This window comes from Mytilus galloprovincialis, chromosome 4, assembly GCF_965363235.1.
Source record: "Mytilus galloprovincialis chromosome 4, xbMytGall1.hap1.1, whole genome shotgun sequence".
Classification (NCBI taxonomy): Eukaryota; Metazoa; Mollusca; class Bivalvia; order Mytilida; family Mytilidae; genus Mytilus; species Mytilus galloprovincialis.
This window is the reverse complement of record NC_134841.1, coordinates 41261582-41280132: the sequence shown is the minus strand read 5'-3', so window position 1 is coordinate 41280132 and position 18551 is coordinate 41261582. Positions and strand designations below refer to the sequence as shown.

The following is an 18551-nucleotide window of genomic DNA, read 5'->3' as shown; positions in this document are numbered from 1 at the left end:
GCAAAATGGCTAAGAAAAATTAATCACAATTAAGTAAATAAAGGATGTAGTACTCTAGAATTTCATCTCGTGATCATCAGAAATTGTCACATGAGTAATCAACGCATAGAAATTCATTATGAATGTACAAATATTAAAATTTCAATTACATTTGACTTTTTTGTTTTGAAAAGTAATTCAGGATATTTGCATCTCTGTTTTAAAATAACATGCTTTTTAAACTACTTATATAAATTCCATATAATCTGTCTTGAAAAGAAAGTTTTAAAAGGTACTTGATCATCTTTAATATTTTGCCATTTACAAATAAGGCGAATATATCATAAACAATTCTGTAATTTCGTGACAGGAGAAATCATGTCATTCTTGAAATTGACAAATGTTTCACAAAAATGAAATCAACAAAAGTCACACAAAATTTTCACAAAACTCATCTCCCAGATGCATTTATATCCATTGTTTTGATGTTATACATATTGGCTGAGTTCTGTCATAATATGAAATTTGATCAGATTTTTAGAGATATTTATTTTAGCAGCCATATAAAAATTTAATCAAAAAAGAGAATGTTGTAATGAAATTATTCCTCACGAACATTTTAGAATCGTTCATTTAGTACATGTATTTAAATCTGAAAAACATTTTCTTCCACGATTTTTCAAATGGTAATTTCTTTTTGTAATATCATATCATGCCAACAAATATCCAATAGAAGTTATTACAAATAATACAAAAATATATTAATAAGATTAAATCTTTGAACCTTAAAATTTTAGAACGATATAGTATTTCAAACAACAGAAACAGTTTGAAATGTAATGTTCAAAACCTGAGCAGACAATCAATTGAACTTTAAAATAAGGCTCAAGGCAAAACGTGAAATAAAAAAAATCTTTTATATTATAAAAGATAATATTTCAAAGAAAAACATTGTAAGTCTCATTTCTATTTCATTTTTAATAAGGAATTGATTAAATTTTCTGCCAAAAAACCTTTCAATCAAAGGTTTTAAAATTGTGAATTTTCAGCTCTTGGATGTTAGATACCATTTCAATTTTTTAAGTATCCATATCATAAACCGTATTTTACTCTTGATTCATGATGATGTCATTCATGAACATAAACTAAATAAATGCACAATGTCAGCAAAATAGACTTAAGTTGTTAAGGAGGTTCACTACTCTGTTTCAAAATAAGAAGCTTTTTTAAAGACTGTTATAAATTGACAGTAATTTAAAAAAACTTAAACATTAGAAAAAATTTAAGGGTCTGTTTGCATGTTTTTGAGATAGTAGTCATTAAAAATTAGGTGGGAAATAATTCTCTCTAGACTTTTCACACATTTAACATTTAAATCAAAGGCTTTAAAATTGAATTTTTAACAAGAATTTTATAAGATTATCAAAAGTTATGTTTTTAATAATATGTAATCAAATAATGATATGAAAAAAACTTTTTTAAATGGCACCAATGGATAAAACCAGAGGATTCAGAATTTCTGGCAAAAATTCAAAACCAAGAGGAGTGAACATCTTAAAAAAAGTTAAACCAAGAAAACCAAATTCTAGCAAGCAGGTTAATTAGGAAAATAACAATTCAAATGTGAATATAGAAATAGATTTTAAGACAGTGCAACAGTCTGACTCATGACTGGGTACACTCAGATGCAATATTTCAGTATTAATAATATATGTCCAAAACTGGTACAGAGAACAACAGAACCCACAATAGCAGAGTTCTAAAAATCTTTTTTCCCTTGTGGTCCTTTAAGACAAAATTGATACACAGAACAACAGAACCCACAATAGCAGAGTTCTAAAAATCTTTTTTCCCTTGTGGTCCTTTAAGACAAAACTGGTACACAGAACAACAGAACCCACAATAGCAGAGTTCTAAAAATCTTTTTTTCCTTGTGGTCCTTTAAGACAAAACTGGTACAGAGAACAACAGAACCCACAATATCAGAGTTCTAAAAATCTTTTTTCCCTTGTGGTCCTTTAAGACAAAACTGGTACACAGAACAACAGAACCCACAATAGCAGAGTTCTAAAAATCTTTTTTTCCCTTGTGGTCCTTTAAGACAAAACTGGTACACAGAACAACAGAACCCACAATAGCAGAGTTCTAAAAATCTTTTTTTCCCTTGTGGTCCTTTAAGACAAAACTGGTACACAGAACAACAGAACCCACAATAGCAGAGTTCTAAAAATCTTTTTTTCCCTCGTGGTCCTTTAAGACAAAACTGGTACACAGAACAACAGAACCCACAATAGCAGAGTTCTAAAAATCTTTTTTCCCTTGTGGTCCTTTAAGACAAAACTGGTACACAGAACAACAGAACCCACAATAGCAGAGTTCTAAAAATCTTTTTTTTTTCTTGTGGTCCTTTAAGACAAAACTGGTACACAGAACAACAGAACCCACAGTAGCAGAGTTCTAAAAATCTTTTTTTCCCTTGTGGTCCTTTAAGACAAAACTGGTACACAGAACCCACAATAGCAGAGTTCTAAAAATCTTTTTTTCCTTGTGGTCCTTTAAGACAAAACTGGTACACAGAACAACAGAACCCACAATAGCAGAGTTCTAAAAATCTTTTTTTCCTTGTGATCCTTTAAGACAAAACTGGTACACAGAACAACAGAACCCACAATAGCAGAGTTCTAAAGATCTTTTTTTCCCTTGTGGTCCTTTAAGACAAAACTGGTACACAGAACAACAGAACCCACAATAGCAGAGTTCTAAAAATCTTTTTTTCCTTTGTGGTCCTTTAAGACAAAACTGGTACACAGAACAACAGAACCCACAATAGCAGAGTTCTAAAAATCTTTTTTTCCTTGTGGTCCTTTAAGACAAAACTGGTACACAGAACAACAGAACCCACAATAGCAGAGTTCTAAAAATCTTTTTTTCCTTGTGGTCCTTTAAGACAAAACTGGTACACAGAACAACAAAACCCACAATAGCAGAGTTCTAAAAATCTTTTTTTCCTTGTGGTCCTTTAAGACAAAACTGGTACACAGAACAACAGAACCCACAATAGCAGAGTTCTAAAAATCTTTTTTTCCTTGTGGTCCTTTAAGACAAAACTGGTACACAGAACAACAGAACCCACAATAGCAGAGTTCTAAAAATCTTTTTTTCCCTTGTGGTCCTTTAAGACAAAACTGGTACACAGAACAACAGAACCCACAATAGCAGAGTTCTAAAAATCTTTTTTTCCTTTGTGGTCCTTTAAGACAAAACTGGTACACAGAACAACAGAACCCACAATAGCAGAGTTCTAAAAATCTTTTTTTCCTTTGTGGTCCTTTAAGACAAAACTGGTACACAGAACAATTAACAGAACCCACAATAGCAGAGTTCTAAAAATCTTTTTTTCCTTTGTGGTCCTTTAAGAAAAGATGATTGATTGATTAGTGTTTAATTCCCTTTTCACCACTTATGTGCTATTTTTGTAATTTTTATTGGTGGAGGAATCCATTGTACCAAAAGAGAGAGAGAGCCACTGACCTCCTCTGGGTTGAAGATGACCTGTTACATACAGGATTTGAACTCACAACGGCAGTGATGACAGAATTGTGATACAGTGATATATTTATATTCGCAGATACCAATGTGTGTGAATTTACGAAAACATTTTTTTTTTCAGGTACTTGATTTCAAGGGTTTGTCAAAAATCTACTAAACTATATGTATATACCTGTTGACATAAGCCCAACAAGGATCCCTTGGGTTTATGATTGACGTCTGATAAGCACATTATGGTATCCATGACAACTGTCAACCAATGAGAATGACTCAAATATTCAGTGCTCCCTTCTGCAACTTCTAGACTTTCTTTATCCAAGTTGGATCCATATCTATTTATAGTAACTGCCAAACCAGCCAAAGCATAAATAGAATTTGACTGAATACCTGGGTTTCCCCTACAAAAAATTTATGATTTTAAAAATATTATGAACTTATTAGATATAATGTCTATTGTGAATTCAAGCTGAGCAAGTATTTATATGCAACAACCAACACATATGCAAATGAATTTCCTACAAACAGTATATATATATATACTAAAAACTATAACACAAATATATATAATATTGCAGTAGAATATTGTTGACTAAGTCAGTGACAAATATTAAAAGGAGGATGTTTTATAGTGAAGTTCATCCTTGTTGTCATTTATGTTAACATTAGTATTGTATTTCTTCTAAATTAAAAGATACAGTTTAGAGACAAATTGACTTGAAAATAAATTAAACTGTCAAGGATCTACAAAAAGCACATAAATGTTGAATCTATGTGAACTAATTTAAAATAAACAATGCTTTTTTTCTAAAGTTTTTTCCTTTTTATGGTTAAACAGCTTTAAAATAGCCATAATTTGGTAATATTGCTAAAAAACATATAAATCTTGATTGTGAAATGTCAAAGACATGCATAATCAAAGTGATGGAAATCACTCATGGAAAGATTAGAAGAGTAGTTTGAATTATTTTATATTAAGGTATGGTGGGGAAAAATGAACATTTAAAAAGCACTATTGCTGAAAATTGCATTAACAGCAGGTCTTTAGAAGGAAACGTGCTTTTCCAGTATGAGGATAAAATGAGCTCAAATTAAATAATATGGGTCTCTTAATTTGCGCAATTTTATTTAAACTGCAGTTTATATCTTATCGAAATAATGTTGTCTGTTCTGAACATTTTTCAAAAAAAACAAAAAATTGCAAATCAAAAATTCTTCTAGTAAATAATACCAACTTTCCTTGTAAGGCATAAAAACAGCTAAAAATTTTAAGTGTCAACCAAAATAATCTAAAAATATTGTTTTGGGGCATTTTGTAAGTTGAAACAGAGATTATATGACAATGAAGATTAAAAATTGTAGAGTGCCTTTTGATAAATTTTTAAAGTATTTTTCAACTCAGGGCATTGAAAATGTACTTTTTCAAGGTAAACAAATTAAAAGACTTTTCTTATTGAAATGTGGATTCTTTCTTGATTGCAAAAATATATATTCACTTCTAATAAAAATTCAAATGACTAAAATGGACATAATGATTGATGGGGAATAAACTAATAAACAATGATTTGTTATAAAAGTTTTAAAATTTTAAAACTGTTTCAAGCCAATTCCTGATAAAAATAAAAGTGAACTAATCTAAATTGTTGATTAATTACAGATGATTATTGGAAATTTATCAAGTAAATTATAAGCCTTACTTGAATACCTTTTATATATTCATATTCATTTTTTTTTAAAGATCTTATTAATCCATTAATCTTTCAAACATAATTTACAGAATCACTCTATGTATGAAGATCAAAAGTAATTGGGCAATAAATAAATCTATCATCCTTATATATCAAACATCTAATATATACATTTGTGTATTCAATTATGCAGTCAAATATTTGTATATTAAGATGCAGGGTCTATATAATTATGTAAGACTGAGGTTGATAAGTAATGTGGTCAATTTGATTGACAGTTTAGGAGGTGGGGCATTGTAATTAAAGGTTTACCTTGTCTCTGATTGTTTAGTGATAATTACTTTTGTCAATCATACTAGTATTGTATCAATACCCAATTACCTAATCAAAATGTTTTCTTTAAAAAGCCTGCACATCAACACACCTTAATGACATACATTCTTAAATGAATTGCTCCAATAATATACCCATTTTTTTTCAGTTTATATGTGTATTATGTGTACATACATAAGAACCATAGGGAACTATATTTCAGTGTGAATATAATCAGTAACAGTAACTAACCTGTTGTGTTGTTAGGGAGGCCGGTGCCTTAGTAAAGATTTAGAACAAGTTCTAATCTTTCCAAAAATGATATAGAGTACACAGCCTTGTCAATAAAGATGAAGTCCCAGAAAGTGTAGATTGTATAGTGTATCCACTCAAAGGCAAACACATTTTTTGAGTCACCTGTGTGCTCTGTTTTTAGCCAAAATGTTTCTAAAAATAGTTTATTCTTTGGCAAGAAAAATAATATTACCAATTGATCTGCAACAAACAGGGATTTGAAAAATAATGTTTCTATACTGAAGCTGGAGGTCAAAACCTAATACAAACATTGAACACATGGACAAAAGTAAAGCAAAATCTGGACAAAGAACCAGGACATTAATACATGAAATCTGACAAATCTCTGTTATATTGTCACTTGAATGACACAATAGTTTGACTGTTGCTTAAAACCTATGCTAAATATTTTGAAATTCAACTGCTGAGATTGTGGAAATATTGAATCATGTGAGATTACATAGAAAAAATTTAATTCAATAACTATTTAGTCTATATGTAAGCTTTCTTTTTACATTCCCTATATGTCTTCTGGTGACTTGCAAAAAAAGTATGTTACTATATTCAGATAAGATATAATCAGGGATAAATGATTCTTATAATGCTGACACAACAGAAAAAACAGACAACAGGAAGAAAATTCCCACAAACGCAAGCTAATCATATTTTAATCATATAAAAAATACATAATCAAACCCATTAAGTAAAGTGCAAATTGACGAGGAAGCAGAGAAATTTAATTTTAAAATAATTTGATTTTGAAAGTTTTCTCATGCTTTCAATTAAAATTGACAAGTTAATTGTATCAGTTGTCCAAGTAAATCTCGCTATTCAATAATTCTCTAAACAGATGCTTTTGTTTGCAAGTGTCAGTTCATACTGTGCTTTGTAAAGCAAACATTCTGTTTTATCGGTAATCCGTATATTTTCCCTTTGATCTTACTGCCATATATTTTCGAGTACCAACGTACTGGTTGTATCACTGAAAATACTAGGCAATACATTGTGTGACGTCATAATTACCGATAAACAGAATAATAGGTAGTTTCGCTTTTGATACTGACTATATCATGTGGAGTATTAACTCTCCCTAACAGGCTCGTCTAGATATTCCACATGATATAGTCAGTATCAAAAACGAAACTACCTATTATTCTATATGTGTAAGGCATCTCAAAACATATAAATTGTACCATAATAAAAAATACTTTATGAAAGTGTTAAAAAATATGCTGTTTAAAACAAAATATGTTTTAACAGAACTTTGCTAAGAACACAAATAGAGACAATCAACAAAGCAGAATTTACAATATAAATTGTAGTCTTAAAACAGATATAAAAAAAAAAAAAAAAACTTTAAATCTTATACATTATCAAACTTCAAAATGAATTAACCTTCACTTTGATTTAAACAGCAAGAAAACAACTACTACTATTGTGACCTGTAAGTCTGTTAATTTCAATCTCTTGTGAAGCGGTGTCTCATTGAGAATCATACCACATCTTCTTTTTTATATTACTACTGTCATAACAAAGAACTTTTTTGCATTAATTGCCTCAAACAACCTGACTTCCTCTAGTTATTACATCATATACCATCCCATCTCATGCTAATTAATTAATTTGGTGTGCCTAACATTGGCTTGCACTGACATCCTCATGCAAATGCAGATGATGCATATTTTTGTTCTAACTTCCTGATTCAAATCATGTTCTTAGCAATTTTGCATTAGCTATATTTGTATTTTAATTTCCTCCAACTGCATTCTTAATTTTAAATGGAATACTGGCAGACATTGTTAGTGGTACATAACATTTAAGAAACAATTTACGTAACTCATCTCACTAAGATTTTGATGCATATCCTGATATATGTTGGTGTATTTTTTTTACCGATTTCTGTCTTATTTGAAGAACTGTATTCTGAAGGGCTGTTAAACCAGCAATACTTTGAATTTCATATTTTTCTAGACATATGTTCAGAATAATGTTTTATATTGAGTCACAATGTCATTATTTGTCAAAATTTGTCATTTCTTTAAAATTAAAACAAAATCTGTTTTCTCTAATTATGAACTAAACACATGAATCAGTGAATGCTTTTTCCAAGAACAACAGCTCTTTCATAAATGGGAGATAATTCATGTTTTGTGAAATGAAATGAAATGGTCGGTTCATTGAAGAGCAAGAACAGCAATTAGCCAACACACTAACAAATACTTTTATTTTTATTCTGATGTGACATCGCACTCTCTAGTGGTCAAATCTAGTTCTTGATGGACTATTACTTGTTGTGTATTCATATCTTGTTATCAAGTAGTAAAGCTTTGGTCAGTCTTTATAAATATTTTTTGGCGATTTATACATCACATTTTATCCATGCCCTTGACTGCACCATTTTCTGTCTATTTTTGTTTCTATAAAGCATTATTGATTGGCTGATTGGTGTTTAACACCTCTATCAACACTATTGTGCAAATCGTGTCACTCCATTTTTTTGGTGGAGGAAGCCAAAGTTCTTGGAGAGTAGCACTGAACTTTGGTAGGAAAACTAACAATCCTAGTCAATCAAAATTGAAGTCCAGTATAAAGCATTAAAATTACAACTACACACACTGCCACAGTAACAAGTTGTAGTCAGAGACTTTCAATGATTGTTTTATATCAAAGTCAGAATTAAAACTGCATGTCCCTTACCTAGAAGCAGTCTTGATCATACCAGTTATTTCTCCTCTAACCCTAAAATGAAGAATAGATATATTGTATAACCATTGCAAATATCTATTTCAATTAAGAACTTTTTCTGTAATCTAATTGGGATGTTAAAGTGTTGACTGGTTGAAAAGCATGTTTGGTATGAAGTTCAGATATGCCATTGACCAATGCTTTTACAAATCTTACATTTTCAAACATCAATTATTTTTCCTTTGGTTTCCTATGCCTTGTTTACATTTACATTGTCACATAATTATAAAAGAATGTTTATTTTTTTTTAGGAAATACTCTTGAAATGTCTATCAATTGTTGTCAGCTAATTAAAATCATGGATTCTTATGTAACAAACTTGAAATGAAATTATCAAAAGATGACGAACATTGAACTTTTCAAGTACAGAAAGTCGAATTATCAAAATTTTTATTTACAACTATTTCTTCTCGATTTAATATCCCCCGTCAATGATACTTAACCTCTTTCCAGGACTCCAACATTGAATGTTAATGGAATAATTAGGATTGTCTGACAACTTTTCTTCTTCAGACTTCTTTATTCAGATTATTTTCTATTTGTTATTTTTCTCCAGGGTTTATTTTTTTTTATGAAAGGATTCAATAACTTTTAAAGGACTTTCAGGAAAAAAATAATGTATTTCAAGGACAGTCATTCATTCTTTATCTAGATGTTTTTCTGGTTCTGATTGGTCTGAAATTAAACATGTAAATTTGCTCCAACCACACAAAATTAAATGAAATCTACACTAAATTGGTCCCATCCTGTTAATTTTTTTCAAATTTTCCTGGTGCAGGAATATTAAATTGAAGGTATGTATCTACTCAGACACTAATGAACTTAATTATTATCTTCAAAATATTTTGATTTAAAGAAAAAGAAAAGTCAATCTTTTGTCCTGGCAAAGGCTATCCTTAAAGATCTTCTGAGCTGAAGGAAGAAATTGAATGTTGTTTTTATTAAGTTAAAAAGTGTTCAGCCTGTACATGGTATTTATTGAATTTCAAAGGTCTTTTTGGACAATAGATGTAGTTTAAAGGCCTTCCCATTTTCTATTTAATTGTCCAATAATTTTCTATATCTATATTCAAAGATTGCATAGAAAATCAAGAAACAAAACTTCTTGAAAAATTCAGTTTATTTGAAGGTAGTGTGATCTTGACCTTTGACCGTAATTGACACAAAAAAGTACAGGGGTGTTGTTCTTGCCAAGGAACATTTTCAATCGAAGTAACTGGGGTTTTCAAATGTTGGCAGATATGTAAGTGTGGTCAAGATGGTATATATGGTTTTAAATTGTATTCCAATAATAGTCTATTATCACTAAACTAGTATACATTTTTGTTTAGGGGCTAGCTGAAGCATGTCTTTGGGTGCTGGAGTTTCTCGCTGCATTGAAACCCATTTGTGGCCTTTGGCTGTTGTCTGCTCTTTTGTCAGGTAGTTGTCTCTTTGACACATTCCCCATTTCCATTTTCCATTTTATATCAATTGCTGCTTTTACTTTGACCTTTGACTATAAAATTGTGAGGGATCTTTAATGACCCAATTTAATATTTCAGTAAAAATACGCTTGACATTTGACTAATACATTTGCCAAAGTCTGCAAATTTATTGAAATTGTGAAAAACAGCACAAATTGCTACAACCTTTTTATACTTTTAATAAATATTCAGACTAGAGCAATGACCATATCCATTTTGATATTTGTCACAGGATATGTTTTACTAAAATATAGATGGGAGTAAAATGTTTTTTTTATGAAGACAATTAGTCATGTTTTATTTGAAAAAAAAAATATATTCAGTAAAAGGACCTTTTTGCTCATATATGTCAATCATTGTAGCTTTTAACCCTATTGACTCTTATAGAAAATTAAGTACTATAAATCTCAGAAATTGAATGTTACATATATATGTATCTTATGAAAATATTTGGTACCTCTTTGACACATTCACCATTTCAATTATAAATTTTATATCAAGAAAATTCAAATAATGGTTTCTTTAATGCAAGCTCAGCCCAGCAGAGTTTTTCGAATCAATTTATCACTGCATTAAATCTGATATCTACCAAAGCCATGCAGCCAGTTGTTTTTCTTCAGCCTCGTGTTCTGTTGTATGTTCTCTCTTCAACTGAAGCTCAATCTCTGCTGTTCTACCCTAAAATAATGATGGTACTTTTGAAAACTAATAAATGACAAATTATCTGTCCAATAATAAATAACATACAAAATCATTGTTCAAAATGTATAAACAATTATTATTCTTCAGAAAATTTTTGCCGACCTTCAAGCAACAGTCAAGGTGATGAATATGAAGAATATTGAAACAAGTTTTGATACAAATGTTTTTCACTACTCAAATTCTTTTTATAATAGCTGGAAAGATGATCACTGATGATTTTCCCTTTAAACATGACCAGCTAAATAGTCAAAGCCTGTACTGCCAATAAACATTTTTGATTCTGTCATTTTCAAATTTTTTATTCATAAAATGTAAAACTCGTTTGAAACATTTTGTTCTTCAACTTGACAGTTCTTGTCCATTCGTTTTTGATGCGTTTTGTTATTTGATTTTGCCATGTGATTATGAACTTTCCAAATCGAATTTTCCTCTAAGTTCAGTATTTTTGTGATTTTACTTTTTTGTATAGATTTGTGCTGCCAATTGTTTTGATTCGTGTCTGCTGATGAACATTTATCCAAATGAAAAGTGAAGCCCACCTGGCTACTAAATTGTCTTTTGATGTCATGTTTTTTAATCACCAGAAGGTTATCTTATTACCTTTTATTGTTGGTAAGACCCATGCTGTGGGGCACATGCATCACTACAATAATGTATAAGGAATGTAACAATATGCAGCAAAGCCTTAAACATAGTCAATAACTATCAAACATGACTTGCCAAAATTCCACTCTTTGCATGTTAAGCCTTTTAGTTAAAATCCTTTTAAGTTTTTTTTAGGTGACATGTATCAGTAAAGAGACAGTAACAAATGTGTCTATCTAAATGTCAGTGAATTTCACAATCTTCTGCACTGAATGGTTTCCCCATTTACATATCCTTTCTATTAATTGCAGGAAATTTTTGCCACTGGGCATTAAAAAAAAAAATCTAAGCTCCTTTTTAATAAAATTTATGCCTTGTACACACGTACCTTTAATTAGAATTGAATTCGATTCGAATGCGAATCGAATTCGCTAATCGCGTTCACAAACTCTTCTTTTTTAATTTGAATTGATTCGAATTAGCTAATTCGCATTAGAAATACGTTTTTGTTAATCTGAATCAAAAGTTAGGACAGTAAAGGGAATTTGATGCGCATTCCAATTCGAATTAGAATTGACGTTAGGACGTTAAACGTTTCGAATGCGAATTGAACTAATTCGAATTAGTTAATGCGAATCGAATTCGAATTACGTGTGAACTCAGCATAAATTGCAGAAATTTTTCATACCTCTAACATGGCTGTAAACAACCTGTCCATAAATGATGTCCATCCTTGTGGAATGACTAGTGTTCTGTGCCACTCTGAAGGCTGGATTGGAACCTGAAATCAGAAATAACAGCATATACTGTGATTCGGACCCTAATAAAAAAATATTTAAAATAATGATTTCTTTCTCTCTAGAATGCTGTTAATATGGATGTATGAGTCAATGTCCCTCATAAAAATCTCTATTAAGTAGAGGAATGTAGACCTACCAATAATGTATGTCCACTGATTAGGAGTTGGTTAAAAAAACTCCTACTTTCTTTGATACATGTACAAGGGAAGAGTTCTCAAAATAGGCTATGAAGCATAAAGGGAATTTCTTATCAACATTTTCTATATCAAACACTGTTTTCTTCCAACATTTCTAAAATATGGAGTACCTTTTACCAAGACAGACAGTTTTTCAAGATCTTTCAAGTAAGAAATTGAATATTTTGACATCTTTCAGGACTGACTTAGGGATGACATCAAAAGATTGATGTAGGATAAAAAACTTAAATCAAATAGTTTGAGGGGGGGGGGGGGGGGGGGGGTCAGTGAAAAAACTATGTGAATTAAGTTTTTTATCCTTCATTGAACTTTTGATGTCATCCCTTAATAAAATGTCAAGAAAAATATATATGAGGGGAAAAGACAAAACTTTCAATGAATTTTAAAAATCAATGATTAGAATGGCTGTAAATTACAAATTATCTTTGCATCTGAAAATAGATTTTTTTTTTTTGGTTATGATCTCCTTGAAAAATTAAAAGTCCTGAGATGAGATGTAGATGAGAAACTTGCTTTATAATTGAATAAATTGCTTTGCCTAGTAAAGCTTTTGATGCATACATGTGATGGACTATGAAACTCAGATCAGGAGATTTGGAAATTTTGGTCAGGAGACTAGGACTCAGATCAGGAGTTTTTTTTATCGACATCAATTTTTGTCGTAAATGTAAGCATATGATGTAGAAATTGTGTTTTTTCTTCAAATTTCCATCAAATTGTAATATGTTTATAGTACCCTTATTGCATTTCCTCATGTTCTTACACTACTCCATTGAAAAAATTAATCTCAGGCGGGTAGCTTGAGATGTAAAATTGTCACACACAAAATAAAAGCAAAATAAAATAAAATAGCAAAAAATGTTTCTATTGTAAAACTTAGACTGATTGGTGATTAACACCACTTTCAGCACTGTTGCGCTATAACATGGAAGTTAGTTTTTATTGGTGGAAGAATCCAGAGTCTATGATCCGCAAATAATAAAAAAAACTAAAAATATCATAAGGACCTAAGAGCTACAGTTTTGCAGGTAAGAATGACAAACAATTATTAGAAGTTTTCTTAAAAGCTTAATTCTTATTTGTAAAAAAAAACCATAAAAACAAGCTAGATTTTCCATATGACAGTTTCAAAACTCAGGTTTATAAATATCTGATAACAAAAAAATGTATTATCCTAGCTTTTAACTGACAACATCATCTCTTATAATATCTTGTAATTTCCTGAACAACTAAAAAACTAGTTCAAGAACAATTCTTCATGATGTCTGTTTTTTGCCAACTTCATTTTTGACTTCCTTGATACAAGTGCTATTATCTATCAATCCTTTAATCTGTCCATTTACTTTTCAATTTCACTTCGATAAAAAAAAAAAATAGGCAAATTGAGTTTCGTCTGTTTATGATAGATGAAACTCTGGTTTTAGGACAACAAATATCTTCCTTGTTTGCTCCAACAGACTATTGGCTTCTAATTATAGCATTTTGAATTGAAAAACAAAAATGAAATTTGAACAAAATTTTTTCAAACATTACGTAATCACTTAGAAGATGCAAACCTGTATCTCATATCAATTTCCCCTTTGTAATGATTTTGTAGCAACATGTCTAAGCTTAACTATTCTATTCCAGTACTCACAAACTTATTTTTTTATCAATGGAAGCATAATAAATCATCTTTTTAGACAAAAAGAGAAAAATTTTAAATTGACAAAACTTGAATTAAAGTATAAAGCTTGAAAGACCATTGATCAAATGATAAAAATATAAAATAAAAATATCTAATAATATGATCTAAAATTTATAAAACTGCTTTTTTTGATATTGTATAGCAAAATAGAAAAAAAAGATATTTTTTTTTATCAATTTACTTTTAATTAGTTAGAACCATATTATAAAAAAATATTTGGACGTCATGTTTCAGATCATCAAAGAAAAAAAATAGTAAAATAGAAATACAAGATAGTTTTTCCTTGTCAAGTTTTTTTTTAATTATCAAGAAACATACTATAAAAAAATATCTGTCTGTCTTGTTTCAGATTATCAAATAAAAAAACCTCATGGTAAGCTTTGTAATAATAAACTTCCGACTGTTGGAGGATTCTTTTCTTGTAGCATAACGGAAGCAATTATCTTATCAAATTCAGTATTTATATGGTCATTTTTTGCAATTCAGTAGATTAAAGAAATTATGTACAGTATTTTCCATTTCTTAACCAAAGTAAGAAACAATTTCTATTTTGAAAAGTACTTTAAGCTAGGTTTTAACAATGTCGGGTTTCTGATTATTAAAAGTTTAAAAAAAAAAAAACGCTCAGGGATTATATGATATTCTAATATGACGTGCTTCTTTCGCTTTGTAAACAACACCGTGATAAAATTCTCGATATATCTATACTTAGCGCAGACTCCAAGATGTACACAAATGGCTGTTTAAATATGCCTCCCACGTAAATCCACATGTATGGTAACCTATGTGTAAACGGTTGTGGATTTCGCTGTGTTAACAATTGCAATTGAATAAAACCCTACAGAACATTTATTCTGATTCTGACGCATAACAAAAAGAATTTACACATTAGAGAACGGAAAAATGGACAAAAACAAAATAAATTAAAATTCCGCGAAATTCCAGTAATGATTTTGGCGCATTAACGTCATTTCAAAACATGACGTCATATGAATGAAAACGTCAAAGCTGAAGGTTTTTCTATTGCGTTTACCTTCTAAACTCGGATATAATTGCATTAAAATAAAGTATTGAGGTAGGTGTTGCTTGTTTTCTGTTCTATTGCAGTATTAGCACATTTACTGATTTCAGCAAGTCAACATGGCGGCTCCTTGGTTACAACATGTCAACAGTGAATTTGACGGTAGCTTACGATAAAAAATATAAATTTAAAATTGCAAATGTTGGGTTTACTGAGAAGTAAAAAAAAGTAATCAGATTTTTTTTCTAGCGGTTAGTTAAGAAATCATTCATGCAGGTTTATTAGATTTGTTTTACATTTATCGAACAGTGGGTAAAATAGAACAGCCACACACACGGTGTACCCATCATCGCTTCAGTTTTTAAATGATCGTATTTGTCCTATTAGAATCGAAATAATTCATGGAAGCCATAGATTTGTTGTAAATTTACACATGGTCTGGGCCATGATATTCGTTAATTTTACCCCTCGCTAACGCTCAGGATAAAATTCGAATATCACGGCCCAGGCCATGTGTAAATTTACAACAAATCTATGGCTTCCATGAATTATTTCTTAAATAAGCAAGATTGTGGGATATTTTTTTCTTTATACCAACAAAAATAAATTTAGTTTCATTATTAAAAGTATTAAAACTTTTGTTATGGTCAATTGTTGCTATTTATGACAGTAAATTAATGAAAATTATACAGTTGTTAGAGGATTTTTTTGTTATCCATAACCAAAGGGATGAACAATTTACTAATTAAACAAGAATGTGTCCTCAGTACACGAATGCCCCACTCGCACTATCATTTTCCATGTTCAGTGGACCGTGAAATTGGGGTAAAAACTCTAATTTGGCATTAAAATTAGAAAGATCATATCATAGGGGACATGTGTACTAAGTTTGAAGTCGATTGGACTTAAACTTCATCAAAAACTACCTTGACCAAAAACTTTAACCTGAAGCGGGACAGACGGACGGACGAACGAACGGACGGACGAACGAATGGACGGACGGACGCACAGACCAGAAAACATAATGCCCCTAGGTGGGGCATAAAAAATACTTTAGGGTGCCAGTTGATTTAATACTGGTGAAGTGTAGCCATATATGTATACTTTAGGGTGCCAGTTGATTTAATACTGGTGAAGTGTAGCCATATATGTATTATTTTCTCATCAGCAGAGACAAGCTAAATTTTCATTCATTGTGATGATTTTGTTATTTAAGGAGGCTCGCGGGTATAAGATTTTTAGAAAAAAAAATAAACTTTTATTTTAAATTACAAATTTAATTTATTACCTTTAGAAGTTGTTACTTTATCATATGGTACAAAAAGCATTCCAAAAAAACAATTCGTGTTGACCCCAGGTGACTTTTAAAATGTCGATATCATTGAAAAAGCTCTAAATTATCTCCCTTTGGTGCAAAAATGCCATTTTTTGGTATTAAAATTGAAATATCTTTTTTAACTCATCGGTGACCTATATTTTTTATTGTTGTTTTCGAATGAGCGGTTCATAAACTAAATAATTGTAAAATTTAAGCGATTTCTGTAATTTAGTTCTTTTTTTTTATTTCGATATTACCGCTATTTCTCCTATTAGTTCAACAGAAAAAAAGGACATTGACAAAAAATGTATGCTTCTTTCGAAGGCAGATTGTGAGCGTAAATGAACGGTGACCCCATTTTTTTATTTCATTTTTCTATTAAGAATAAGATTAAGTTCATTTATAGAAAAATATAGCGAAATCCTATATTAAATAAAAAATTTCATTTAGACCCGCAAGCCCCCTTAATTCAAATTTGAAATCTTCAGCAGAAATGGATGAACATTATTTCACTACGGTTAATAGTATAATATAAGATTGAAAGATTTTCTTGCAGAGTTAAAATTTAGGAGGAAATTACCTTTTTAAAAATCAAAATAGATCATAATAGACCATTTCTTATGAAAATTAGTTGATAAGTAAATTAATTCTGCAACCATATCTAGTGACAAAACAATACTCAACATTTAAAACCATATGAAAATATATATTACCTCATGCATAAGTGTTGTAAACATTTGCTGAAAAGATTTACTATGAGACATTATGTAATGTCTCCTGGGTCTGCCATCTCTCCCAACTTCTACTGGTGGATCATAACTAAACAGTAACCCAGCTGCTAATCCAGGTCGTAACCCAGGCTGTTTTGTCTTTTGGTACTGAGACAGCAGGAATGATGGGATAGATCCAACAGCTTTACCCTGATTGGATGCTGCTCCCTGTCGCCGTAGTGATGAGTGGTAAATCCCCCTTGGTAATTTTTCTACTTCCTTAGCAACCATTGATGTTAGAAAAGCTTCATATCCTATTTGAGAAAAACAAATATTTATTATTTGATATTTTTATGATATATTACTCTATGACATTCTTTCAAAAATATATCTGTAGGACACTGAACTGCAATGGTATTCCGAACCACAATGGTCAGACTTCAGTGTGATGGTTCAAGATTCAAGATTCAAAGCTTTATTTAGAGTCGATATTCAATAAACTATATAAACACAAGCTCTAGTGAGCAGCTTTCAAATCGACTTAATTACAAAATACAATACACACACACATACAATACAATACACACATACAAAAGTCATGAAAACAACACAATTTTAAACATATAATGCATTATTAAGTAAGATACCATAAATGACATATATAAGTCAAAAGCATATAGTACACTTAAAACATAGCACAAGTTAATAATAAGATTGCACAAATCATATAGTCACACAAAAAATAAAAGTAAAATAAAACAGGCATAAACACTATATGCATGTACTGCACTGGCATGAGCTGTTACTTGGATCCCATGTTTGTACCAATTTTTTGAATTGGTCAAAAGATGTTTCCATTGGACAATGAATCGATAGCTCATTCCATATTTGTGCAGCATTATATGGGTTAATATAGTGAAACGATGGTCTGCACTGAAGTGCATTTCAAATAACATGCTTTAAGGTGTGGTGACATTGTGATACTAACTTGATAATAGCTACTCTTAATTTAGTTGGTGTTTATTAGCTAAAGTTGTAGGGTCTGGAGTCAGAAAACATTGAATGTCAAGAGTGCTAGCCTCACATTCGGAAGTTACAGTTTAATTTCTTGCCACTTAAACCAAGACTTTCAAACAAATTGATGATATTTTGCTTAGCAAGCAACAGTATGGAGTCAGAAAATAGAGTTGGTGGCTTTTGTAAATGGCAAGACAAAATTATTCAATAAATTTCCACATATGAACCTTAAACCTAAAAATAAGGATATTTGGTTTGAAGGTCAATGAAAAAACTATTCACCTAAGGTCAATGGACAAAAAAACGTACTTCCTCTTCCTGGTACTAGATACAAAAATATTTTTATGGCGACAATTCCTTAATTTAAACAGCTGCTTAAATCTCACTAAAAAGAAAAAAAATACTGCTTAAGGATGTCAACATAATCCAATCAATTTTTTGGGGTAGATGTTTGCAATATAATTTGCCATGTGATGCATTTATT

At 30.5% G+C, this 18551-nt stretch overlaps 1 protein-coding gene across 1 annotated transcript in view; it reads right to left on the bottom strand.

The window, feature by feature from the left end:
- Window positions 1-18551, bottom strand: part of LOC143072160 (focadhesin-like) — a 292655-nt gene that overhangs the window by 40832 nt on the left and 233272 nt on the right. The window contains exons 19-23 of the mRNA XM_076246976.1: window positions 17054-17364; window positions 12006-12098; window positions 10620-10708; window positions 8517-8558; window positions 3701-3926 (exon numbers count right to left, since the gene is read on the bottom strand). Of these exons, the coding sequence (XP_076103091.1) occupies window positions 3701-3926; window positions 8517-8558; window positions 10620-10708; window positions 12006-12098; window positions 17054-17364 (761 nt within the window). The remainder of the gene's footprint in view (window positions 1-3700; window positions 3927-8516; window positions 8559-10619; window positions 10709-12005; window positions 12099-17053; window positions 17365-18551) is intronic.